Source organism: Myotis nattereri, assembly GCF_964212035.1.
Source record: "Myotis nattereri genome assembly, chromosome: 2".
Taxonomy (NCBI): domain Eukaryota; kingdom Metazoa; phylum Chordata; class Mammalia; order Chiroptera; family Vespertilionidae; genus Myotis; species Myotis nattereri.
Genome location: NC_138076.1, coordinates 197,310,487 through 197,337,777, shown reverse-complemented (window position 1 = coordinate 197,337,777; position 27,291 = coordinate 197,310,487). Strand labels below are relative to the sequence as shown.

The window sequence follows — 27,291 nt, the reverse complement described above, 5'->3', positions numbered from 1 at the left end:
TCTTCTAATTGCTTATGAAATAAAAGATTTTCTCTGCAGCTCCAATCTATCTTCTGAACTCAATATAACCAACTTCTGACTCAATACCTTCCTTTGAATACCTGAGAGATATCTCAAACTGAACATGTCCAAAAAGGTATTCTAGTCTCCCCTCCTCCCCCCACCCCACTCCCACCCCTGCGCACCTACCTCCCTACACACACACACACACACACACACACACACACACTTGGGAATTTGTATTGTTGGTTGACCGATTTGTTTGATTGACAGCACGAAAACAGTATGTAGTACAGAACAGGCTCAGATTAGCTAAAGTGATCCTTTTAAAATATAAGCAGATCAGGCCACACCTCTGTTTCAAACCCTCCAGTGGCTCCTCATTTTGTTTAGAGTAAGAACCTAATTTTCAAAGGCCCCATTTCAAACTGGTACCCTGTTACCTCTCTGACCTCATCTCCCACTGCTCTGCAATCATTCACACAGTTCTAGGAACACTGGCCAAGATGTTTCTTACCAAGCTAGGCAACCCTGCCCCAGGGCCTTTGCTCTCACTGTACACTCTTCTTAGATCACTCTTTCTCCATATTTCATAGGCCTTGTGGTTTTAGTTGTTTCAAGTCTGTTCACAAATGTCACCTCAGTGATCAGTAACCTGATCACACCCAACCTAGCCTTATGCCCCAATCCCCTTTACACACTTCTGGGTTTATTTTCCCCCATAGAAGGTTCACCTTCTAACATACTATATGTTTTACTTATTTATAATGTTTACTTATATGTTTATTACTAGTCTTGCCCACTAAAATATACATTTCCTGAGGGCTTGGAGTTTGTCCGTATTGTTGATTGATGTGTTTATTGGACAGCACCAGAGTAGTGCCTTGTGTACAATAGGCTCTTATTAAATATTTGTTGTATTAATATAAAATGCTGATGCTGGGGCTATCTATTCTAGAAAAGAGAGAACGTATTTATTTTATGTGAACATTGTTTGGGTTAGTAGGAGGCCATGTTTTCAGTGGGGAGGTCTGTTGCTATTGTCCATTCTTTCTTAACCGCTTCTGAAGGGTGGGAATGAGCACATACAGAAGAGCCAGCCTTGGAGCAGCACTGAAAATGAGTTGGCAACAAACCGTTGTACTAGGAAAACGGTTGATATCCCAGACCCTAGAAAAAGAACGGTTGTTTGGGGGTGAGAGTGGGGAGAGGAGTTTTCTCTTTTCTCTCCACAACAGGGATTTAATGAGTCTTGACAATTACACACAAACACATGAGAATCAAAAGATTAATTAGAAATGCTATTTAACACTTCTTTCTCTCACTCTACAAAAATGTAACCCATGTAAAGAGTAATCTGAAGTCTTAAGCGGACCAACAGTTCTGTTTTAATTAATTAGCTAATAGAAATCGGTTTTTCATTATCCTGTCAGTCTTTTGTTTAAAAAAATGATCAGGCAGACATTCCCTTTAGACCTCAACTCACTTTTTAAAGTAGTGTTTTTAGGATGCGTTGGCATTTATGACTAGAAAGAAATATTCTTAAACATCCAAGATCTTGGAACACTAAAATGAAATGTGAATATATCTTTGTATCTTCTAATATCAGCGCTTTCATTTTATGCAACTTGCTTACAAGTTAAAATAAATTTTAAGGCCAAAACAATGAATCATCTGAAGCATAATTATATGTAAAGCTTGTGGAATAAAATAAACAATAATAAAAAAGTAATAAGATTATATTTATTTGATTATTATATTACATTTGATATATTCCTATCAAAATTAGGGAGAACAAAAATAAAGCAAGTTTGAAGTGTCTCTCAAAATTATTTAATAAAAATTAATACCTTACTTAATAAAACAGAACACTGTTTCCTAGCATTTAAAAAACAACAACAAAGCTATGTATATATATCCGTTTATATGCATGATATGTCACCTGGGCATAAGAGCCCCTTACCTGTCCATATCACCTTTGAATAATGATTGCACTACCACTCCTGTGCTCTAACACTTTCCAGTGGACAGACTGCCAATAGTCCTAAAATCTTTAAAAATAATTATTTCAAGTTGTTTAAATGCTATGAGGTCATCAAAGCTTACATCCCAATCATTCAATTGACAAGAACAAACATTGAAATGGACAGTTTAGCCCTCTCTTTGTAAAGAATATGGTGGGAATTAGAGGAGTTGCTCCTCTATGGTGGTAATCATATTGTGATATGATTAAAATAACACATCGTGCACCTTAGACAATGTGATACGTTAATTATTTCTCAATAAAGAAAATTTTAATAAAAGGAGAAAACTTTCCAAACCATTGGCTGAGAGGCAGTCTCAAACTGGGGAGAAGGATATGAGTAAAAGCGAGATTGAACAAGTGGGCTATTGCAAAATATACGAAATCCTTTTCTTACATCAAAGTCAACCATTATTGTGTAGGTAATCCAGACAAATATCAAAGTTAGATACTTGACATGGCTAGATGAACAAACTGAATGCATGTGTAAGTGAAAAGATTTAGAAGCAATAAGTGCTATTTGCCCAATCTGAAAACCAGCTCAGTTTGGGTCCAATGTTAGGTCTGGCCCCAGGATTTTGAGAAATAGAAGAGCATATTACATAGAGTATTTTCTCAAATAGACTGAAATGAATCAAAACTTATCCACAGTATATATCCAATGTTTATATAAACTATTGTTATCCTTACCTGTATATTTTCTTTACTAGTAAGAGGTTTTCCTGAGTCAAATAATTGAAATGCCTGTCAACATACAAAGCATTAACATTAGAAACAAGAATATTGAATGTTCTTTTAGATAAAACTGTTAATAGTACTACATGCTCTAGTCAAAGACAAAAATAGTAGAAAGAAGAAAATAATAAATCACAGATAAATAAACTTTTTTAGGTTGTCAATGTTAATATTTTGGTGTCTTTTCTTTTTGATATATTTTAAATTTTTATAAATGGATCTGTATTCCTTTTCACTAAACATTATATCATAATTACTTTCCCACACCATTAACTTATTTATAAGCTTCAGTCTAATAGCTAGACAATGTTCTATCCTATGAATGTAGCAGGATAACCTCTTTCCTATTGTTAGACATCTAATGGGACCACTTCCCACCCTTACCTCACCATACAGCTCTATTTAAATAACATTTTTTTTTTCGTAGACAATTTTTATTTAACAGTGTATCATTAACACTTTCCCATGACAAATACAGCTATATATTAATAATTCATAATGGTTACATATTACTAATTAGCTTACTAGCTACATTTATCATGATTTTTTCCTTATTTTTCCTTATTCCAATCAGCTTTATGATAAAATCCTTGCATAATGTATGTATATATGTAACTATTTTTGTTGTATAGCATGCAGTAAAAGCATTTTGTAAGTTTAAGGAACCTATGAAAAAGTAGAATATTTTGAATTGGTACTGATGTAATGTTATTTCATTAATTCTTCCAAATAAGCTATAGCATTCTAAACTTATGATACTTTTAATATATAAATAATCCATAAGAATTAAATATTTTATTTAATTTACATAAATATTAGTTTAATCTTCTAGAAATAATTTAATTTAAAAATATTTTAATGTAAAAATTCTATAGATCAATAACATAAAATAGGGCTGTAAATAAATCTATTTTTAAGACATATATTTGCTTAGTTTAGTGTCCATTTTCACTCTCAAGTGTTTTCTGTTTGGTAGGGGGGTAAGGGATCAACTAAAGGACTTGTATGCATGCATATAAGCATAACCAGTGGACATAAGACATTGGGGGATAGGGGAGGCTAGGGGACTGTCTAAATAACATTAATGACTATTTGTGTATTTCCAATGATCACCTTTGAGTAGATACTCAGAAACAGAATCACAGGCTCATAAGATAAGAAGTCATTGAGAAAACTTACCAGTGCACAAAGTTCATGCACTGGGCCTCTAGTGTTTTATGAAAATGCCAGGATTACTGCACTTTTAACAGCACTGAGTATTAGCCCTTAAAAATATCTTGGCCAGTTTGAGGTGAAATGGTGTTTAATCTTCAGAATGACTCTTTTTGTAGTTCTTTTCCTTCTTAATGAATTACCTATTAATATGTGTGGCTCTAAACATAATGTTGCATTAGGAAATATTCAATTTATTTGCCACAGGAAATTGTGGTGTCATTGTGTTGGATGCATTCGTAGATGTCAATACTGATGTCCTGCTCATATCCCCTTGGTCACCTGGAAGTCACCAGCAGCTTTTGTGGACAGGCAGCCACCTATGGAAGGTATCCTACTTTTATCTGTGCCTCTCTGCTGGAGGGCAATCTGTGGCCACAAGAACACTCCAGAAGTATAGGGAACTGGTCTCTCAGAGAGTCTCAATTGCCCACAGCAGGGCCCTCCTTAATGCTTCATGGAATGGTTTTCCTCACTTCCCTCTCAGGCTTTCCCACTCGCTCACCATTCTTTCTGGAGCCACTTCGCAAACATACTACAGTATTTGCCCCCAAAATCTTTGTCTAGAATCTGCTTTTGTGGGACCCATAAACCAAGATATCATATATAGCTCTTATTGAAAGAAAGTGTTGGTAGTATTTAAATTTTTTTTTGCTTTTTTGAAGATATTCTTTATCTCCTATAATACAATGAAAAGTGAGTGAATCCAGGGGGAGATCCTTGGTGATATAATTTGAAGAGAGCTGATGGGACTTTAGATTTGGTGATGAGAGCAGAATATCAATGAGTAGAATGTTAAAAGATACAATTTTTAAAAGCCTGTGAAAAATCCAATAATAATCTGTAAGACTTTTTCAGACACAGCAGGTACTCAAGTAAATTCATTTCATTCAGTGCCATTGTGTTAACACTGATGAGGGAAAAAATTGATCCCTAGTGGGGGTCATTGTCTATGTGGAGTTTGCACATTCTCCCCATGTCTGTGTGGTTTTTTCTGGGGTCTCTGGGTTCCTCCCACATCCCAAAGATGTGCATATTGGGTTAGTTAGCATGTCTAAATTATCCCAATCTGAGTGAGTGCACCCTGTGGTGGAAGGACATCCTGTCCAGGGTGGATTCCCATCTGGCACTTGAGCTGCCGGGATAGGCTCCGGCTACCCATGACCCTGAGCTGGATTAAGCAGGTTGGAAAACCATTACTTTACTTCTATTTATGAATATTTCTTGCATGCAAGCATAGGTCACAATTATTTCAGTGGCCAATATTAGAAGTGTTTTGGGTCTTTATTTAGAAGTTTGGTGATGTTGGTTTTTGTGACCAGAAATATGACATAGGAAAATTGATCTTCCTTATATCAATTTTCTTATGACGAAATTGGTTTCATGATACATCTTTGCACTTAAAGTTGCAATTTCCAAAAACCTCTTGATGACCTACTGTACTTTTATAACTGAAATCTAATTCATTAATTCTTTCTTTAAATAATAACATTGACACCTATTTTAATTATAAACCCTGAACACATTTCCTCTTTTAATTACACTTCTTAAATTCCCAATTCAACCTGTAAAACTGTGAACTAACTTTGAGAATACAAAATTTGAAATCCCAATACACTAGGAGACAATATACCCACACTTTTGCCTTATGATAACTATAGTTTGATAAAAATGAAATTTACCTGTCAAAATTAGCTTCAGATTATTTATTTTGGTGAAAACAGTGACCATTAAAAATTTTCTCATTTCTCATTCCACCCAACTGGCTTCTTTCTTCTTCTCTTACTCCTGGATTCTAAATGTGGATGACCCCAAGGGTCATTTGTCTAACTCCTACTTTTTTCATCTGCCTCTGTCCCCAGCTGAGTCTATCCATTCCCATTATTATAAATATACCTATGTTAATATTCCCAAATTTACCTGAATCCCCAAACTCTCCCCTGAATTTCAGATCATATATGCTCTGCACCTACCAACAATAGATCCCCTCCTGTATGTCGAGTTGGGATCTCATACTTACTGATCTACTCCTGCCATAGCAGTATTCCCCATCTAGTTCATAAAAACTTCTTCCTACCAGTTTCTTACGTTGAATACTCTGCAATAATGCTTGATCCCTTCTCTTGTATCCCACATCTAAACCATCATCCACAAATGCTGTGAGCTCTACCATCGCAAACCCCAGAATCGGACCACTTTTCACTCCTTCCACCACTGTTTCCCCAACCATTGTCATGTATCACTCAGATTATTTGCAAAGGCCTTCTAACTGGTTCCCCTATTTATACTCATGCTTATCCGCAGTCTAGTCCCCAAACAGCAAGCAAAGTGGTCATTTGACATTCAATTTCTATCTAGTCATTCCTCGATTCCAAGCTCTGCAAGGTTCATTCATAGTAAACTCCAGCCCTGACCAAGCCCTGTGAGGTCCCATAAGACCTAGCTCTTGTGTCACCCTCCTCTTCTCCTCTTCCTCTCTATTCCAGCCTCACCTGTCTGCTTGGTTTTCCTCAACCACATCTTGCAGGGATCCTCCTCAGGGCCTTAGCTCCTCCTTCTTGGAAAGCTAGTCTCTCAAATCTTTCACCCTCAAAACTCTCTTATTAAGAGACTTCCCAAATCACCCTCAATAAAACAGCCACCCGCTGCTCTGGACACTCTGTCCTCCCAACTCAGTTTGCCTGTCCTCACAGCTCACCTACACCTGACATATACGTATGTGCTTAATATGTTCATTGTCTTCCTCACTGGACTGTCCAATAGTAGTATGCCTCCAGGAAGGCTCTAACTCTCTATTTGTCTTTTTACTGTTCTATCCTCATGCCTGGAATAGTGCCTGTATTCAGTAAACTCTCAATAAATATTTAACTAAATTAAAATATGATTTTAATAATAAAAATAAACTATTTACAATAGGGGAAGGCTGTTGACTGAGAAGCAAGAAAACACTCTAATTTTATGAGGTAAGAAAATAATTGATTCATGCTACAGAAAATGAACAAAACCCAACTGATTCCTCAAAAGATAAATAGATCAATACATGTACACACACACACACACACACACACACATGTATCCTATTGCCTACTGAATGTCCCTCTTAGGATTTTCTGTAGATAACCTCATACTTACCATATTATAGTAAATTATAATGCTGTAGCAGTCAGACTGAGAAATAATTAAATGCATTTTAGGGGGATAAGCCAAAGTACTGAATGTATTATATATAAATATAATGTAAGCTTAAACAAGTAATTTTCAAGACTTACAGCCTATTCCCCGGCTTCTTTTAGGTCTTCCAAATTTGAATCCCACCAGCATGTATCTATCAGTCTCACTCCTCCCACATGCTGTCTCCCCCAGGAAGCTGACTTGTGACCTCCTTCTATCTCCTTTATTGCTGGCCCATGAGAGTCCAAGCATCTCCCCAAACAAGATCACCCAGTGATTCCCAGATCACCATGAAAACTAAAGCAGAGGAAAGCAATAGTTCACTCTAATTTAAAATAAACACTAGTATACATTTTTAAGGATGCCTCAATTATCTGATTTACAAAGACAAATTAAGCAAGCCAGGTAAAACAATTTCCCAAAGTCAAAAAGGAGCAGACATAATTGAGGTCTGTCCTCTCCTCACAGAAATCAGAAGAAATTTGAAAAACATGTTTAACTTTTGGTATAAAGTACATAAGTCAAAAACATCCACACAAAAACATGAGCAGAAATTATAAGAGTACTAGAGGCCTATTGCACGAAGAGATTCGTGCAATAGGCCTTCCCTTCCCTTGGCTGCTGGCAACGGTTTTCCTTCCGCACCTGGGACCCAGGCCTTCACTCTGACTGGGCTCCGGCCAGAGCCACCCCAGAGCCATCAGGCTTCGCTGTTCGGTAGGCCCTGGGGCCGTGATGCCTCGCTGCTCCACTGATCCCAGGGCCCTGTGGCCTCGCTGCTCCGCCCATCCCGGGGCCGTGATGCCTCGCTGCTCTGCCTGGCGCTGAGGCCGTGAGGCCTCACTGCTCTGCTGATCCTGGGGCCCTGTGGCTTCGCTGCCCCGCCTGGTGCCGGGGTTGTGAGGCCTCGCTGCTCCGCCTGGTGCCGGGGTTGTGAGGCCTCGCTGCCCCGCCTGGTGCCGGGATTGTGAGGCCTCGCTGCTCCGCCTGGCGCCAGGGTGTGAGGCCTCACTGCTCCAGTCCTGGGCCATCAGACTTCACTCCATAGCTTGGAACCTACTATGCAAATTAACCATCTTTGTTGGTGGTTAATTTGCATATCATGCTGATTAGCCAATGGGAGGCATAGCGAAGGTATGGTCAATTACCATGTTTGTCTATTATTAGGTAAGATTCCCAAAAATCTAAGAGGTAGTGACTGATAAGATGTGCTACTGAGACCATAATAACTATAATAGAGAATTTTACTGTACAAATGTACTCCAAGACCACATTCCCTCCCCCATGACACCCTTCCATTCCAGACAGATGAAAGCTGGTAAAAGCCCGACAACAGTGATAGCCAGGCTTAGCAGAAAGGTCTGTAGTGCCAGAGACTTATAAACACACCTTTGTGGAAGCATACCCTGGATTTCAGGAAAGTAGCCTTCAAAAGGTAAAGAAATGTCTTTGAATCAAATCAATAGGCTTACCTTCACTCTCCCACAAGCTCTAGAACTGGTAGGTATGAAGGAAGGCATGTGCTTTCCACAAAAAATCTGGAATATCTCATGAAAGGCTTCGGAAAAGAAACTTAATTCTGTAAGGACTTCAATCTTTAAAGGAAAGAAAAAATGAGATTTGAAATTAAACAATTTGTTTTACTTATAAAATAAACATTTTTAGAAAAAAATTATCAATTGAGATCCAAAATTTGTACTTAATGTTCGTAATGTGTCAATGTTGGTAATGTGTAAATAAATTCATGTTTGGAAAACACGGGTGATGGAGATGCACGTGTTTGTGTGGAAGGCAGTTTGCACAGGTGATAGACCAAGAAGCTAATAAACAACAGCAGGGGTCTATTCAAAACAATGAATGTTTTTCAAATGTGGCTCCTGTTTCATTAGAGGCAAACACATAAAAATATTATAGGTATGGAAGAGTTAAAAAAATAATTGGATTTATCTTTATGTTTCCATGGTGAAGTGTGGTTTAAAAGAAAAATAAAACAAAAACACTCCTGATATTCTCTCACACCCTGAGGAGAGTCAAAGAAGCCCAGAGGTGGATGAACTCCACAACATAGAGACAACCTTCATTTTCTTACCCATAATTAATGGGCACTGTCGATTTTAAAGACATAAACTTAACAACAGTAATTGGTTGGTAACTATACATTGTACATGGTTTATTTTGAATATAATCCTGCAGACCATTCAATCAGGGAACTTTAAGAAGAAAAAAGTTATGATCAAATTTGTTCATTCATTTAACATGTTTATTGAGCACCTCTTATGCATCAAGTCCTCTTGGAGTTTACATTCCATCAGGATGTATATTTAGCTAAATGTAAGTGATACATAACGATATAAAGAGCATGAGAAGGGATTGAGGGTACTGACAAAAATGCTATTTTCAATGCCTGGGTCAGGAAGAACTTCTCTGAGGAAAAGGTCTTTGAGAAAGGTTTGGAAATGATGTGAGGGAGAGAGACACATGAAAATGTGCTGAGGGGACCTCAAGTACAAAGGTAACAGGGGTCCTGGTGTGCTCAAGGAATAGCCTGTGTGGCAGGAGCTTAGGGAGAGAGGGGCAGAGGATTGGGAGATAGGTGTGAACGGTGGCCTGTGCACCAAAGTGGGGACTTGGGACATTTTTCTGGCTGATAAGAAGCTATAGGAGAGTTTGAACAGGGCAGGCCCTAACCTGACATGTTTTGAAAACAGCTAACAGTCTCAGGAATCTGAAGAACGAATAGATTTTAAAGAAATAAAAATAAGGTAAGTTAGGGGAAATTAGATGTGACAATAACATGAACATATAATCTAAAAGGTCAGGAGGATATTTTCTTTAAAAATTTTTAATAGATTTTTTTGATTTCAGGGAGGAAGGAAGAAGGAGAGAGAGATAGAAACATCAATGATGAGAGAGAATCATTGATTGGCTGCCTCCTGCTCGCCCCACACTAGGGACTGAGCCCACAACCCAGGCATGTGCCCTGACTGGGAATCAAACCATGACCTCCTGATTCATAGATCAATGCTGAACCAATGAGCCACGCCGACTGGGCAGGAGGGCATTTTTAATGGAGAAAACTTCTCATCTATTGGGTTGCATACTTTGGGTCTTGCCCAAGACACCTTGGGCTCTAATCTCCGCAGTGTCAAAGAACATCAAAGCAGGCATTCGGGAGTCACATCTCTCTGACTCATAGATGAATATTTTTCTCGTTGCTCCTTGGAGGGAACATTTCCTCATATCTGTGTGAAGGTACTCTTCTCTGGTCAGACTGCTGTACATGGACTACCAGTCTGACCACTCAAAAACGCAATGGTGATAACAGTGGACATGTATTTGCAGAAATGACTAATGCTGTGAACACAGCCAGATGGGGAAAAGACTACCCACAAATAAGCCCTTCACTCACACAAATACAGGCCTAACCATACCCTTTCCACGAATGTTGAGTGTGTTGAGAGTAAAAAATCTGTCAAGATGCTGGCAGTTCTAAAGTGGAGCCAGGCTAGCTGATCATAAGGAGGTCTCAGAGCTTTCCCTGAAAGACACTGGTGTATTGCAGAAACTTAACAGCATGATCTACTGCTGTTTGATGTGTCAAAAAGCAGCTAGCACAGCCTCAGGAATCTGAGGACTATTTCCTGAGACCCTTCCCACTCACTGACACGTTCACTCAGAAAGACCAGGCAAACTCTGCACACACAGGCGGTCAATCCTTTCCTCTGTATGATGCAGCAGTTGCCCTTTTTCATTGCTTCTGTTAAAACCCTGGTCGGGTTTTTCAGTCCTACTCTGCCAATAAGACCCACTTCCATCTCACCCTGCTCCTCACACTGCTCCCAGACACATATGATCACGTCCTTCTCCTGACCACAATTCTATAATGAATTCCCCCTCCCACCCTGAGGCTCCAGAATGGAGTTCACAGTTCTTCACTGGTTTTGAAGCGACTCTGGTACAAAAAGAGTAGTCCAGTGTCCTGTCAAGTTAACAACCCAATAAAAAATAATCATTTAACCAGAAACTTTGTTCTTTCAGTGCCTCTCTGCATCTCCTTCTGACATGTTAGTAATGGTCACTGCAACCCTTCCATGCCTGCCTCTTACCACAGACCAGAATAAAATGGTTAGCCCCATCTCCTCATTCCTCCTCCTGCTCAGCCTCCACGGTATGTCCCAGTTGAACTCAAGCCTGGGCCCCCGGTTTGCTCCATGTCATGGACCTCTGGTACCCTCGTGTTATTCTCTTCTCCAACCTCCCTACTCTGAACCTCCACTCCAGTCTAACTGAACCACCTCTGCACTTAAGCAAGGCAAATACTTTCTCACCTCAACCTTTCACACTACCGTCTGCCAAGAATCTTCCCTTCTTCCTCTCTCCTGCTCAGTTAGATCTACTCTTTTCAAGCCTAAATCTTATCTACTTTGTGAAAGATAGAGATTCAAAATCATCTTCCCCTCTTTCAAACTCCTGGAGAACAGTGCTCATCACACTCGTTGGGAAATGGTCAGTGGAAGGTGCACACGTTACTGTTTTGTGTGTTATGTCCTGTCTCTTTGCCTTGTTTTTATGTCTCTATAAGCAAGGGCCATGGGATTACATTTCTTTGATTAGAGTTACTTATATGGTGCTTTTATATAAGACATACTCAATAAAGGTTGTTTCCCAGATGAAGCAATAAATATTTACCAAGTTCCTTCTAGGCGAGTTTTCACTAAACACTACAGACATTTAACAAATGTCTGTAGATTTTAAATTCAATTCAATAATTAATTAATGAATATCAAGTATATGAATTTATTACTCAAGACATTATACAGGACTAAAAGGTGAATAAATACAGGCCCTAGCATTCAAAAATTTGGCAATCTTGAAGAGAACACTGTTTTTTTAAAAGAGAGAGAAAAGTTGTATGCTGGGTTTTTTAAAAGTGTTACTGAAATTCAAAAGCAGGAGAACTCTTTAAGAGTTCAGTAACTCAGTAATGGTGATTCAGAAATTACCATGGCTAATAACGAATTATTTATTCCCAAATTAAAATAGATTATCTTAATAAGCACCAGAATTCCTCTTAGGTAAGGTATTTCCTCTATTTAGAAACAGAATGTGATGGACTATTTGGGTCTGAAAACATAGGCCCAAGGGCAGGGTCTGGATAGAGAGAACAGTTTAAAGAGAATTCTAATTTTCGCTCATTAGAAAACAGGAAAAATTTGGGAAGAAGGATAGAGGGCATTTCCAAAGAATAAGGAGGATTAAGCCAGTAGTATGTGGAGCCCACTCACTCCCAATTATAAAAGCTGACTGCACATCTTGTCCCAAATTCACATTCAGTAATGCCCAACTGGTAGGCTTACATCAGCTATAGTGACAGTACTTACACCATGGAAATTTTAAATGCTACAAATCAGAGCTCTTTTTAGAGTGAAGTTATGAAACATTTACTGTCACAGAGCTGATCAAGTTACGGGCTGGGAGGCAAAAGAAAGAGATGTTGGCCAAAAAATATTTTAAGTTCCATGATGTCAAATATTTTATTTCCAATTGTTTGTTTTGCCTCATCTTAAGTTTTCCTGTGTTCCCAATTTTCTGAAAAGTTCAATCCTATATAATAAAAGCCTAATATGCTAAGTGTCTGGTCATCCATTCAACCAATCAAAGCGTAATATGCTAATGATATACTAAGGCTGCTCAACCACTTGCTATGATGTGCACTGACCACCAGGGGGCAGGCGCTCCAACCGGGAGGTGAGCTTGCTGCTGGGGTCTGGCCAATCAGTGGGGTCCTGTGGCCTGGCCTGTGCCCTCTCACAATCCAGGACCCCTTGAGGGATGTCGGAGAGCCGGTTTTGACCTAATCCTGCAGTCCAGGCCGAGGGACCCCACTGGTGCACGAATTCATGCACGGGATGATATATCTAGTATAGATATAAAGGCCTTAGGTGAAGTGTGTGCGTGTGACATGGAATAGTGCTGACTTCCATATTAGAGATGAGGACATACAGAAGAGGGAGCAAATGTGCTGAATGTTGAGATAATCCATGTACAAAATAAATTCAACAAAAGTGGGAGCTGGTGACCATAGTTGACTGAGAAATGGGGCAGAGAGAATGAGGTGCTAGAGGTTCCCACTCCATATGGGGTTCAAGCCAACTGCACATGAACCTTGAAGGCAGAGAACTTCAGCAAACTCTAAGGTTCCATAGTTAATTGTAATTTAGTGCCTGTGTGTTTTGTCACTTTAAGTTTCTGAGCAATTAAAAACTATGTGTACCATAACATACATAAAGATCCTTAGCAAAAGTTTCACAGAAACTTCAGGAAACTGACTCATTAGTCTCCATTCTTTCAGCAAACCAATGCTTCAGAAGTGGTGATCTCTAGACTGACTGGTTTTGGGAGAGCCTTGTTACCAGGTGTAGCTGTTCCTCACTGTACTGGGGCCCAAGCATAAAGTCATCTAAACCTTTATAACTGGCTTTCTCATACTTTATTATAATAATGGGCAAGTTTTTTTTAATATCAGTAAACCATATTATTATCAGCTTATTATTATGAGTACTAGAACCAAATTAATTCATGGCAATATCTTTAACAGTTCAAGAATATCAAATGTTTTAAAAAACTTGTAACATACCTTGAGGATTCTTACTTCTAGATTTCTGACCAAGTCTTGACAAATTCCAGCAACAAAATATTGGTATAATGCAAGGAGAGGCAGAATCTACCAACAGAAAAGCAAAACATATTTTATCAAGTTAATAACCGACTAATAAAATTTAGCGAAGTAGTGTAGGAGATGTTGTGTAAAATAGTGATTGCTTTTTCCATGCAAGGAGACTATAACGTTTGGTGTAAGTAAAATGTTCTTCCTAGCATATGCTTCATAATTTTATCAGAACTTAAAATTCCAAGTACATGCTGCTTGGTACACAAACCCTAGGCTTGCACATCTTTTCCAAAAGTAAAAATGCAGTTAATTATCTTCCCTGAAAAATTAATTCAACACATATGTAGGAATCACTGAGGACTGCGGAAACATTCGAGATTTGTTAGGCCTACCAAATCAATGCCAAATTTAAAGCAGTGGAACTCACATCCATGGCCCCTGATGGCACCTACGTATTCCTCGCAGTGTCAGCAGCCATTTGTCTTCTAATTAGAATATCTGTATCAAAAACTAATATTTATCACTTGCCTATTCTGTGGCAGGCTCTGTTGAATAAGAAAAAAATCTAACACACCACTGCCCTCACAGAGTGTATAGTCTGCTGATTAAAACCCAAGCTTACTCGTCACATAATGCTTTTATTTTCCTAGAATTAACCCCAAAGCTCAACTCCCTTCTTGAAATTTCACAGGTATACATACATGAAGGGTTCCAGACCTTCAGTATTTATTTCTTTTTTTTTCAGACTATCAATATTTCAATTTACCTAGCCACTGCTAGACACTGGTGCTGAGGGGCAGTTTCACCTAGACTTCGGAATAGCTCTTCCTGATCTCAACTCAAAACTGAAGCTCACCTTGGGTCCTACAACTTGGGTCCTGCCCACTAAAGGAAGACTGAGCAAGAAGGATAATTAGGATGCCCATTAATTAGAAAACTATTTCCCATGAATCCACAACAATGGGTCCCAGAGAAAGTTTTACAGTGACAGCAGGCTCCTTAGCTACCTAGCTTTGGGGCGGGGGGTAGTGTCACACAAAATGGAAACTGTTCACGTCCTGGAAGTTCAGCTAAGAAGATTCTGTCAGTCAATGGGCAGCTGCTAATGGCAACAGCTTTAAAAAAGATTAGAACTGATCTTAAACGTTTCAAACAGTATACAACACAATTTTCTACAATTATGCAATAAAAACAACACAATACCTTTTTTTCTACAATTAATGCAGCACAAAACAATGAGTTGGCTATTACCTCTGAGATTTTCTTTTCTTTAGTGAGAAATAAAACCACAACATGTTATTGCCGCCAATTGCTCAATTATTCAGAAAAATGTTCTCAATTTCTTAAGCTTCAGAGGGAAAAAAAAGTCTCATTTCTTTTTCAGTGCAGTGATATGTATTATATATGAGTATGACTAGACAGCTAAAGGTTACCCAGGGGATAGAACTGTTTTCTAAATCCAGAAATGAATCCCCTTAACAATGAGAAGAGCACCATTTTGTTATTTTTTTTCTAATAAACAATTTCTTGCCAAATATGCCAAGTGTTAAAAGCATTTATCTACCTTTACACTTTAACACATGGCTTTATAATTTAACAATTCATATCAGGGAGAAATAAATATTTTCAATACAAGGAGAGAGAGTGAATTTAGAAGAGAATAGAAAACAATACTTGAAAAAAAAGAAAGTAGGTATAAAAATTATGAAAGAAAAGGAGACAGAATAGATATTAAGAAGCAAACCAGGAGAAAGAAGAGATACAAAAGTAGAGGAAATAGCATATAGGAGGAAAATAGGAAAAATAAAATCAAGGAAGAAAATATAAAATGACCAACAATTAAAACATTCTAACTTGTTTTAAAAATGCAATCACCTTCAAATTTATGGTATATACATATCGTGGTTCATTTCCCCAAAGGAAAAAAAGAGTTGTATTGGAATTTTTTTAATTTCCTGGGATATTAAGAAGTATCTATCTTTTATTTCACAGTTAGAATACGTTGTTTCCTTAGAATATACCCTTACCAGAGAAAGGACAAGTGACACAAAACTAAATTTATCTCAATAAGTAAATAGCCTCATAATTTGGGTACTGATGTGATCTGCATGACAATGCATTAAGTTACATGTGCACTAGATTCTTTTGTTTGAGACTAGTGAAACATTCTAATCCAGCAGTTCTCAACCTGTGGGTCGCGATCCCTTTGGCAGTCGAATGACCCTTTCACAGGGGTCGCCTAAGACCATCCTGCATATAGGATATTTACATTACGATTCATAACAGTAGCAACATTACAGTTATGAAGTAGCAACGAAAATAATTTTATAGTTGGGTCACAACATGAGGAACTGTATTTAAAGGGCCAGAAGGTTGAGAACCTCTCTAAATCAATTTCACCAAATATCTTAAGAAAAAAAGGTAAACTAGAGTAAAAAGAGAATGAAATCAAACAGACATTGCTTTTGAATCCCAAAGCAATGCAAACAATGATGTCAAAGAATCTCAATTAATATATTTTATTTTGAAGTACAGATAAGTATCTTGAATATAGAGTTTAAAAGGTAAATAAGAGCTGACCAAAATATTAACAAATTTTGAAAAGAATAAGGTTAAGTGGGCAAAAAAATAAGGCCACAGCAAATTAAGATTTATTAATTTTACCAATTACTTACGATTATATTTTGCTTAGCAAAATGCAGTTCGCGTATAACATAATACAGACTGGCAACTACAGAGCAAATGTTAGCCCGGTATATATCCGAGAAGAGCTCGATGCCTGGGAGAAGCTGAGTGATTTCATACTGAGCATAGCAACGTTCAGCTTTAGGATGTGGAAGTGTGGTTCTCAGCAAACCCTGAAGATGATAAAAGGTGAGACAAAAAGCTGTAAATAGCATTGACAATCATGACACAGAAGGACAAGGACATGTATTACTTCCTAAAGTGCTTAGCACATGCCTAGCACACTCTACCATGTAATAAACAGTACTTATCATTAATATTATCAGCATCAGAGGTTCCAAATGCTTTTGATGTTGCCTCTGAAATCCCATGGTAACTGGATACATATTATTTTCAAGAGAAATTATCATTATACTAGAGGCCTGGTGCACAAAAATTTGTGCACTCGGGGGGGCGAGGGGGTCCCTCAGCCTGGCCTGTGCCCTCTCACAGTCTGGGACCCCTCGGGAGATAACGCCCTGCTGGCTTAGGCCTGCTCCCGGGTGGCAGAGGGCAGGCCTAATCCCTAGGTGCAGCCCTTGGTTGGGCTCAGAGCAGGGCCGATTGGAGGGTTGGGGTGCCCCCTGTCACACTCAAGGCAGGGTTGATGGGGAGGTTGCGGCGCCACCCCCTGTCACGCACAGAGCAGGGCCAATCAGGGGGTTTGGGCACTGCCACCTGTCATGCACAGAGCAGGGCTGACCAGGGGGTTGGGGAGCTCCCCCCAGTCACGCACAGAGCAGGGTGGATCAGGGGGTTGGGGTGCCGCCCTCTATCACTCACATAGCAGGGCCGATCAGGGGGTTGGGGCGCCACCACTGTCACACTCAGGGCAGGGCTGATGGGAAGGTTATGGCTCTACCCTGTCACACACAGAACAGGGCCAGTGGGGTGAGGGGGTTGGGGCGATGCCCTCTATCACCCACAGAGCAGGGCTGATCAGGGGTTTGGGGCGCCACCTCTCTCACACTCAGGGCAGGGCCGATGGGGAGGTTATGGCTCTACCCTGTCACACACAGAGCAGGGCCCGTGGGGTGGGGGGGTTGGGGTACTGCACCCTGTCACACACAGAGCCGCAGGGTGATCAGGAGGTTGAGGAGCCCCCCCCTATCAGGCACAGAGCAGGGCCGATCAGGGGGTTGGGGCGCCTTCCCCTGTCACGAACAGAGCAGGGCCGATAGGGAGGTTGTGGCCCCGCCCCCTGTCACACACAGAGCCACAGGGCGATCAGGGGGTTTGGGCACTGCCCCTGTCATGCTGATCCCGGGAGACCACTCGGGAGACCACTCGGCTCCGCTGATCCCGGTGCTGGGAGGCATATTACCCTTTTACTATATAGGATAGAGGCCTGGTACATGGGTGGGGGCTGGCTGGTTTGCCCTGAAGGGTGTCCCGGATCAGGGTGGGGGTTCCCACTGGGGTGCCTGGCCAGTCTGGGTGAGGGGCTGAGGGCTGTTTTCAGGCTGGGACTGAAGCTCCCAACTGCTTCTTTTTTTCTTTTTCTTTCTTTTTTTTTTTATTCTGAGCCAGCTTTAGCTCTGAGGCTCCAGCTCTTAGGCCTCCGCTCCTGAAAGCAGGTATCTGGTTTGTTTCCGTTCTACAATCGAAACTCTGTATCAACTCCAGGTCTGAGATCCCAGCTAGCTGAAAGTTGGTTTCTGGGGTTTTGTTTAGCTTCTATTTTTGTAACTATGTTTCAAACTGCCAGCTCAGAGGCCTGCAGCGGCAGGAGTCCTCCGTCACTGAAGCAAGCAAGCCTCATGTTAGTTTCAAGCTGCCCGGCTGCCATCTTGGCTGGCAGTTAATTTGCATATTGCCCTGATTAGCCAATGGGAAGCGTAGCGGTCGTAGGCCAATTACCATGTTTCTCTTTTATTATATAGGATTGTTATCATTTGAGAGGGATGATTTTGCATTGGGCATTATGGCAAATTCTTTATAAACACTATCTCATTTAATCCTCATTTAACCAACCCCTAGCAGGATTATTATCTCACAAAGGAAATAACCGAGGCTTAAACAATTTATCTGAGGTCACACAGCTAGTAGTGGTAGAAAGAAGATTCAAAGTCATATCTATTTAACTAAAAAAAAACAACAAAAAACGATGTTCTTTTTACTCTATCAACCTATAAGTAAAGGAGGCAACAGCTTATTTCAGAAGCCTAAATCAAGTAGAGGTAATTCCTAATTTTAACTGAATTAATTGAAAAAGTAGCCGAAACTGGTTTGGCTCAGTGGATAGAGCGTCGGCCTGTGGACTGAAAGGTCCTAGGTTCGATTCCGGTCAAGGGCATGTACCTGGGTTGCGGGCACATCCCCAGTAGGAGATGTGAAGGAGGCGGCTGATCGATGTTTCTCTCTCATCGATGTTTCTAACTCTCTATCTCTCTCCCTTCCTCTCTGTAAAAAATCAATAAAATATATTTTTAAAAAAAAAGAAAAAAAAAAGAAAAAGTGATTTATTTTATTTGACTAGTATTTCTTAAGTAAGTTATTTGACCAACATTTTACTAGATGTTGAGAAATAAGATGAATACACAAAATCAAATTTTATGTTTAGGAGTGCTTCTTATATTATATTTAAAAAATTAAAACTTCTCAGTGACAAATGCATTTAAAATTATTTTATGCAAATATCTGAAAGAATTTTCATCAGATTACTCATTAAGGTTATAAGGTAACTACTCTAAAATGCTAGGTAGTTGTTTAAATTTTTAGTCTTAAAAATTTGCTTTGAAAACATAAAAAGAATCAACAGGTTTTAAAAATAAATCCTGCCACCTAATTTAGGTGTAGTATTATTAAGAAATTTGTTCACATTAAGCAAAAACTGACATTTATTTTTAAATTACAGTTGACCTTTGAATTGCATGTAGAGGGCTAACTACATGCACTGATGTATGCCATTTTATTCAGGGGCTTGTGCACCCATAGAAGTTACTATCTGTGGGGGAACCAATCCCCCATGGATACGGAGGGGCAACTAAGTTTTGGGGAAGTAAGAGTTATACACACATTCTCGACTATGTAGGGTCAGCATGCCCCCAACCCTCCAGTTGTTCAAGGGTCAACTGTACTTATTTTCTATAACATAAACTGCATTATTTTCAAGAACAAGAGGTAGAGTAGGTAAAGGATGCAATATGTGGAGGTGGAATCAGGTTATTGTTCCCTTTACACCCTTGCCTCTTCCCCTTCTTCCCTTTGAAGCTCAGGCAAGAGGTGAATAAAACATAAGAAAATTGAAAAGTCTGGCCTTACATCCAGAGAAAGTTTTCCCAAAGATCTTATCTATACAGCTGTCATATCAGACTCCTGTGATACACAGAACAAGGCGCCCATACTTCAAAGTAAACAGAACCTTCAGTACACTGCAAAGGCCCCAGTGACATTCCTGAATCTGAAAATGTCTTGTATTTCAGATAAAAGCTCCTTTTTTCTCCAGTAAAGTCAAACCCCGATCCTAGGAACTGCAAACACTCCTCATACTTCTGTGGTCTTCAACCTAGTTCTTGCTTTCATTACATAGCATACTTGATATCTTGGAATCGAGCAAAACTTTATTTAGGGATGAGGTAATCTAAGGCAACCAGACCAACTTTGCTGCTCACAAGCAACATGATCTTACTAAGGACCGGAGTCTCAGTTTCCTTATCTGAAAAACTCCTCTGGAATCCCAAGGGGAAACAGACTCTGCTGGGCACTAAAGGTGAAAGTAGCAAATGGGGGTTCAGCCACAGAAGGAAAGATGGGCTTATGATATGTAATCAAAGTTCATGCTATTTTCCTACCTGGACGTTTCATGAATATGATAAACTACTAGCCTTATTTTATTTTTATATTTTACTGAGTGAATGGTGATGCTACTGTAGAAAGATAAACATCAAATATTACCTGAAAGAGTAATGCGGACAAAATGCAACAGTTGGATCTCTTCTCAACGTCCAACACCTTAATAAATCTAAATAAGTATAAGAAAAAGAAACTGATTCATAGACTATTTCTCAAAAATATTTTATATAAATACATCTCTTATATTCACAGACTTTCCAAAATTAAAGTAGCCTTTGTTATTTTGAAGGTGCTACATACTCCTATAAGATCTAAAACACTGAGAATGATAAAAAATAAAATTAAAAAACACCTATAATCTTACCACCTAAACATTGATTAGTGGCAACTTTTTAACCCATTTCCTTCCAGATATTTTTCTAGTTAAAAACACACATATTAAGACTAGAATTATGCAATACATATAACTTTATAAACAAATTTAAATTCATGGACATAATGAGCCACATTATTACTTTACAGAACTTTAGTATCTTTACCATATGAACATACCATAATATAAAAGTATTCATACCATTTTGATTTGTTCAATACTGAGGTAAACACTGGAATCTACATATTTAAGCACTTGTCCCATTAGTTCTACAGAATAAATCCCTAGAAGTGGAATTTTGGTGGGAAGAGGGTGTACAATTTTAAAGTTTTTAATGAGTATCCTCCTATCTAATAATAGACAAACATGGTAATTGACCATACCTTCGCTATGCCTCCCATGGGCTAATCAGCATGATATGCAAATTAACTGCCAACAAAGATGGCAGTTAATTTGCATATACTGGCTGGGAGCGAAGACTGAAGACAACGTAGAAGCGAAGCGCTACAGAAGGGAGCAAAGTAGAGGCAGCAGAGACAGGAACGGAGCCAAGGCTGCAGAGGCAGGAGGCGGGAGGGGAAACCCAGCTGGAGTGGCTGGGAGCGGGAGAATAAAACCCAGCCACAGCAGCTGGGAGCGGGAGGGCAAACCCAGCCACAGTGGCTGGGAGTGGGAACAAACCTGCCTCAGTGGGTTTCGCTCCCTTCTGTGTTTTGCTCCAGCTGCAGGAAGCCCTATTCTTGCAGGAATCTTCCTGCAATGGGCCTCTAGTGGTTACATAATCCTTCTAAAAATGAAACAGTGTGTTTTCTCACCAGCAGTACATTATGGACACACTAGTAAGTCTCTCCACCAAAGATTATGGTAATGCCTCTGAATTTACTGCTGTCTCGTGTTAAGTCTAGTAGAAGAGTTTGAATTTCTTTTCATGTGGGTCTTAAAATTCATAGCTAAAGCTATAACCACATTACCTTCATCTAAGTCTTATTTAGATAAAACCAGGTGGTTTCACCATATCATTACTAATAAAAGCCTAAGTAGTCGTCATGCCGTGATGCCCTCACGCCATCACAAGATGGCTGCATGCACAGCAGGTGTGCAGGTGAGGGGGGGGCTGGGCTTGATGCTGCATGCATGTCACGGAGCCTGCCTGGGGGTCCTGCCGCCTCCCAGCTTCGTGTGGCGAGGTTTGCCTGGGGGCTCTGGGGGTCCCGCCTCCTGGCTCCACACAGCAGGAGGTGGGACCCCTGGCTCCAGCCTACCTCTTTGGGGCAATCCATCAAGGATTCCTGGATGGGTGGGCAGGCCCTACCTCTTTGGGGTGATCGATCACCAGGCTCCTGCACTGTGACAGGGCACAGGCCAGGCTGGGGGACCCCGCTCTGAGTGCATGAATTTCATGCACTGGGCCTCTAGTTGACTATATTAATTAATTAACATCTATCTGAGTTCAGCTTCTCTATGTGGATATTTGGGTATGGGGTTTGTCCTCTGAGGAGCAGGGAGAAGAGTTTCCTCTGGTCAGGGAACCTCTGAGAACAGCCAAGGCCCCTGGAGTATCATCTATCCTGTGGAAGGCAGACCTGCAGCTGGACAATCAGAAATGACTTCCTGTTGGTTGAAAATCAGTAGATAATAACTTCAGGGGCTCAGAGAAGCTGAGGTGCCCAATGGCTGGAATGCTGCAGCAATTCTTTTTCAAGCCATGAATTTTTATCAACCTTTCTCTTCTCTGCTGTCAAGCTCTACTAAGTCACAAGCTCAGACTTGTGTGGGGATTGTGTATGTGCATATGTGTGTGTGCATGTGTGTGTGTATGTGTGTGTATATGTGTGTGTATGAGTTCTTTCCCAGGAGTGCAAAACAATCAACTTCACAACATTGTTAAAAATGTTTAATACTTTACTGTTTAATACTTTTTAACTAGGTAATTTCTTACCTCCCCTGCTAAAGGATGCTAATTTTCTTAAAACAATGTGATTATTAACTAGTTATTCTTTTAAAAAATTTACTTTGCAGCTCAAAATGCTATGCAGGTTTTTGCCCATCACATCACATCCTATAGGTAAGCAATAAATGTAATATAACTGGGAGGTGAAGGAAACATGTACCTATACCCCTCCATACTTTTTTAAAAATATGGAACACTCCTCGAACTTGCTTGTCATCCTTGTGGAGAGGCCATGCTAATCTTCTGTATTGTTCCACTTTTAGTATATGTGCTGCTGAAGTGAATACTGCTCCTTCTTTTTAAATTTTTCACATTAATCAAATATTTAAGACATTTGCACCCAGCCGGTATGGCTCGTGGTTGATCTTCTTCTATAAACCAGTAGGTCTTGGCTCCATTTCTAGTCAGGGCACATGCTTGGGTTACAAGCTTAATCCCCAGTAGGGGGCGTGTAAGAGGCAGCCAATCGATGAATTCTCTCTCATCATTGATGTTTCTATCTCTTTAACTTCTCTCTTCCTCTCTGAAGTCAATATACCAGTAAATACATTTTTTTTAAAAGAAAAAAAAAAGTACTTCACAAAGTCTTGGGATATTGTTTTTTCATGGATATACTGATATACTACCAACCAGAGAAACTGGCTGAGTATCGTAAAAATATTTTTTAAAAAAAGATAATTTGTGATGCTACCTAGGTATAAGGCATTGCAACAGACTTTCACATGTTATGTGATGATAAGCTGAATAATGATCCCCATGTCCTAAGATATCCATGTCCTAATTCCCAAAACCTATCAACACATTACCTTACATGACAAAAACAATAAAAAAGACTTTGTAGATGTGAATAAATTAAGAACCTTAAGATGAGGTTATCCTGGATTATTTAGAGGGAAGCTATTAGCTATCATGCAGATCATTCCATCGTCACACTCACTGAGCTATCTTTGCCGATATTTCCGCCCCTTGCAGACATCCCCAAATGCCAACTCTGGACAGGAATTCCTCACTGTAGTCTTTGGAACGTGGAGGTGAACAGCTGTTGGTGGCATTGGTGACCGCGGTGCCCAACTCTTTCCATGTATGCAGCACATCTTGTTTTCTGAATATGTCATCAAGAGCTTGACACCAGCATTTAAAAGCAGCCCTAGAACAGAAACAGAGCATCGAGCATTCCTTTCTCCGAGACCTGTATCATTAAATCTTTCCAAAAGGGAAGGTGAATACACTGAAGAAACATTTTAATTAAAACCTATACCAGCCCTAGCTGTTTGGATCGTGGACAGAGCATCAGCCTGTGGACTGAAGAATCCCAGGTTCGACTCTGGTCAAGGGCACATGCCTGGGTTGCAGGCTCAATCCCCAGTAGGGAGCATGCAGGAAGCAGCCAATCAATGATTCTCTCTCATCATTGATGTTTCTATCTCTTTCTCTCCCTCTCTCTTCCTCTCTAAAATCAATAAAAATATTTTTAAATACTATATCATTTGTATATTACATATACATAACCATTTCTCTTAAGTAGCATTTGATGAATAAATGTAGCAATGTAATATTATTGAAGAACTAGCAATTACAAAAGACAGTATTTTTTTCACAATTAAAAAAGTGTTTTTCAAACAAAGGTTTCTCTCGTTCTGTAGACTCCTAAAAAAATCTACCTTTTCTTTCCTGCGAAGACAAGAAGACTTCCAAGTTGATGCAATGCTTGAACTTTAAGACTTCTTTGATTGCTGGCTTGGAGAACATCTGTATTTTAATCAAGTAAAAGAACAAAAATCAGTTCCGGAAAAAGATTTCCTTTCTATTTGCAAGAACACTTTAAACTGTATTATTCCTTAATTGTGTACGGTAGCAAACTATACACAAGTAGTGCCTTCAAATGTCACATGATATATATACAGAAAGAGAATAGATGATGTTCTATTTAAAGACTGTGGAGTGGGAGATTGGGCCTAACAACAGGTAAGAAACATGGAGAAAGAGAAAGAAAAATCACGCAGGTAGAAAGGCAGAAAAGGCATGCAAGGGAGAAAGGGCTGGGTAGATATGAGATGACATGTGTTTTCCTGGGAGGGTGAAGCATGGTTTTCCTGGGAGGGTGAAGAAGTCGTGGTAACATTACAGAGGCATCTGAATGCCTTGTGGGAAAAAATGTGGATGTTATTCTATACTAGAGGCCTGGTGGACAAAAATTTGTGCACTTGGGGGGGAGGGAGGGTCCCTCAGCCCAACCTGTGCCCTCTCACAGTCTGGGACTCCTCGGGAGATAATGATCTGCTGTCTTAGGCCTGCTCTCGGGTGGCAGAGGGCAGGCCCAATCCCTAGGTGCAGCCCCTGGTCGGCTCAGAGCAGGGCTGATTGGGGAGTTGGGGCGCCGCCCCTGTCATGCTCAGAGCAGGGCGGATTGGGAGGTTGCGATGCCACCCTCAGTCACGCTCAGGGTAGGGCCGATTGGGGGGTTGGGGCACTGCCCCCTGTCACACTCAAGGCAGGGTCGATGGGGAGGTTGCGGCGCCACCCCCTGTCACGCACAGAGCAGGGCCAATCAGGAGGGTTGGGGCGCCGCACCCTGTCACATTACAGAACAGGGCCAATCAGGGGGTTGGGGCGCCGCACCCTGTCACACACAGAGCCACAGGGCAATCAGGGGGTTTGGGCGGTGCCCCCTGTCATGCTGATCAGTGTGCCGGGAGGCCTCGCTGCTCCGCTGATCCCGGTGCTGGGAGGCATATTACCCTTTTACTATATAGGATAGAGGCCTGGTGCACGGGTGGGGGCTGGCTGGTTTGCCCTGAAGGGTGTCCTGGATCAGGGTGGGGGTCCCTACTGGGGTGTCTGGCCAGCCTGGGTGAGGGGATGATGGCTGTTTGCAGCTGGTACACCCCCTTAGGGTTGGGGTCCCCACTGGGGTGCCTGGCCAGTCTGGTGAGGGGCTGAGGGCTGTTTTCAGGCTGGCGGGTGACTGAAGCTCCCAACTGCTCCTTTTTTTCTTTCTTTTTTTATTCTGGGCCAGCTTTAGCTCTGTCTGCAGCTCTGAGGCCTTTGCTGCTGAAAGCAGATATCTGGTTTGTTTGGGTTCTATAATCGAAACACTGTATCAACTCCAGCTCTGAGATCCCGCTGGCTGAAAGCAGGTTTCTGGGGTTTTGTTTAGCTTCTATATTTGTAACAGTGTTTCAAACTGCAAGCTCAGAGGCTGGCAAGGCAGGTGGGGAACGTTGGTTTCCTCCATCACTGAAGTAAGCAAGCCTCATGTTAGCTTCCAGCTGCCTGGCTGCCGGCCGCCATCTTGGCTGGCAGTTAATTTGCATATCGCCCTGATTAGCCAATGGGAAGGGTAGCGGACGTATGCTAATTACCATGTTTCTCTTTTATTAGATAGGATTAGAAGAGAAACCTTGAGCAGGGATGTGACAAGATTACAGCATATCAGATTTTTCCTTTTACCCAAATGCACAAAAGCAAATTTCTTAATATCACCTGAATTTGGGGGGTAGGTGTAGGGGTTGAGGGGTTCTGATGAATGCATGCTTTCAAGAATATGTAGCTAAAATGCCCAACCGACATGGCAATGGTTTCTAATGAGGCTGTACTTCCCCCAGAGGTATTTTGGAAGTCTTAGGAAGGGTTTTGTTAGTCATCACTATGGGGAATCTCCTGGTATTTTGTAGGTGAAGACCAGAGACACTGGATGGCCTTCAAAGCAAAGAACCTTCACCCACAGTGAAGAAAAAGATGAGAAACCCATTTGCAATATTATTATTCTAACATCTAACTTCATTCTACACAAAAAAGGGTATATGTGCATGTTTTCAAAATGCTCTGAATTTGCCTAAAATGCAACCACACAGTGTGGTACTCTGTTTTGTCTAGAAATTTACCCAGATTTACTTGCTATTTTAGAAAACTGTATCACCAAGATAAACACTGCTGATGCCACGTGTCACCAGTACAACAACAAACCACTTAGCATTCAGAGCTGTGACATCCTGGTGATCCTACACACAGGGTATGAGCATCTGATTGCTTCACTGTGCCTTCCACTGCTTGAGTACTTACAGACCAACAATAGCATTTATTGAAAAGTGACTTGAGTTTCACATTGATTTTGGGGGGAAATAATACATGTAGGAAGAATATATTCAATGTAAATTTTACTCCAGAGAGTAGAGGGGGAATTGCAGAGAGTAGAGGGGGAACTGCTACAAAAAAAAAAAATAGGAGATGTTGGATCTACAACATGGGTTGAGTATCTACTGCTGAATTTATGAAAGACAAAGAAAGTAAAATCAGCTGGGGCAGAGCACAAGAACTTGTCAGTGGCCACATCCTGACCAGCGGATGAGAGATTAAGTTACTAAAGAGAGATGGTCAGAAGGGTGGCCTAAGATCTTGCAATGTGGCAGCCAGGCTGCAAGATATGACAAATAGATTCTATTTTAGACTCTTTCACCCCTTCTTTAATTCTATTTTTAAAAATAACATTTAAGCCTAGCCAGTGTGACTCAGTGGTTGAGCATCAACCTGTGAACCAGGAGATCATGGTTTGATTCCCCGTCAGGGCACATGCCCGAGTTGTGGGCTGGATTCCCAGTCAGGGGCGTGTAGGAGGCAGCAATTAAATGATTCTCTCT

At 40.5% G+C, this 27,291-nt stretch overlaps 1 protein-coding gene across 1 annotated transcript in view; it reads right to left on the bottom strand.

Annotated features, from left to right (window-relative positions):
• The window catches only part of CFAP54 (cilia and flagella associated protein 54), a gene marked incomplete at its 5' end in the record, with an annotated part of 249,288 nt that overhangs the window by 86,405 nt on the left and 135,592 nt on the right, over positions 1–27,291 (bottom strand). Inside the window, 7 exons of the mRNA XM_081083442.1 lie at positions 2,714–2,767; positions 8,614–8,736; positions 13,779–13,865; positions 16,487–16,669; positions 20,433–20,499; positions 23,592–23,801; positions 24,316–24,403. Coding sequence (XP_080939568.1) covers positions 2,714–2,767; positions 8,614–8,736; positions 13,779–13,865; positions 16,487–16,669; positions 20,433–20,499; positions 23,592–23,801; positions 24,316–24,403 — 812 coding nt within the window. The remainder of the gene's footprint in view (positions 1–2,713; positions 2,768–8,613; positions 8,737–13,778; positions 13,866–16,486; positions 16,670–20,432; positions 20,500–23,591; positions 23,802–24,315; positions 24,404–27,291) is intronic.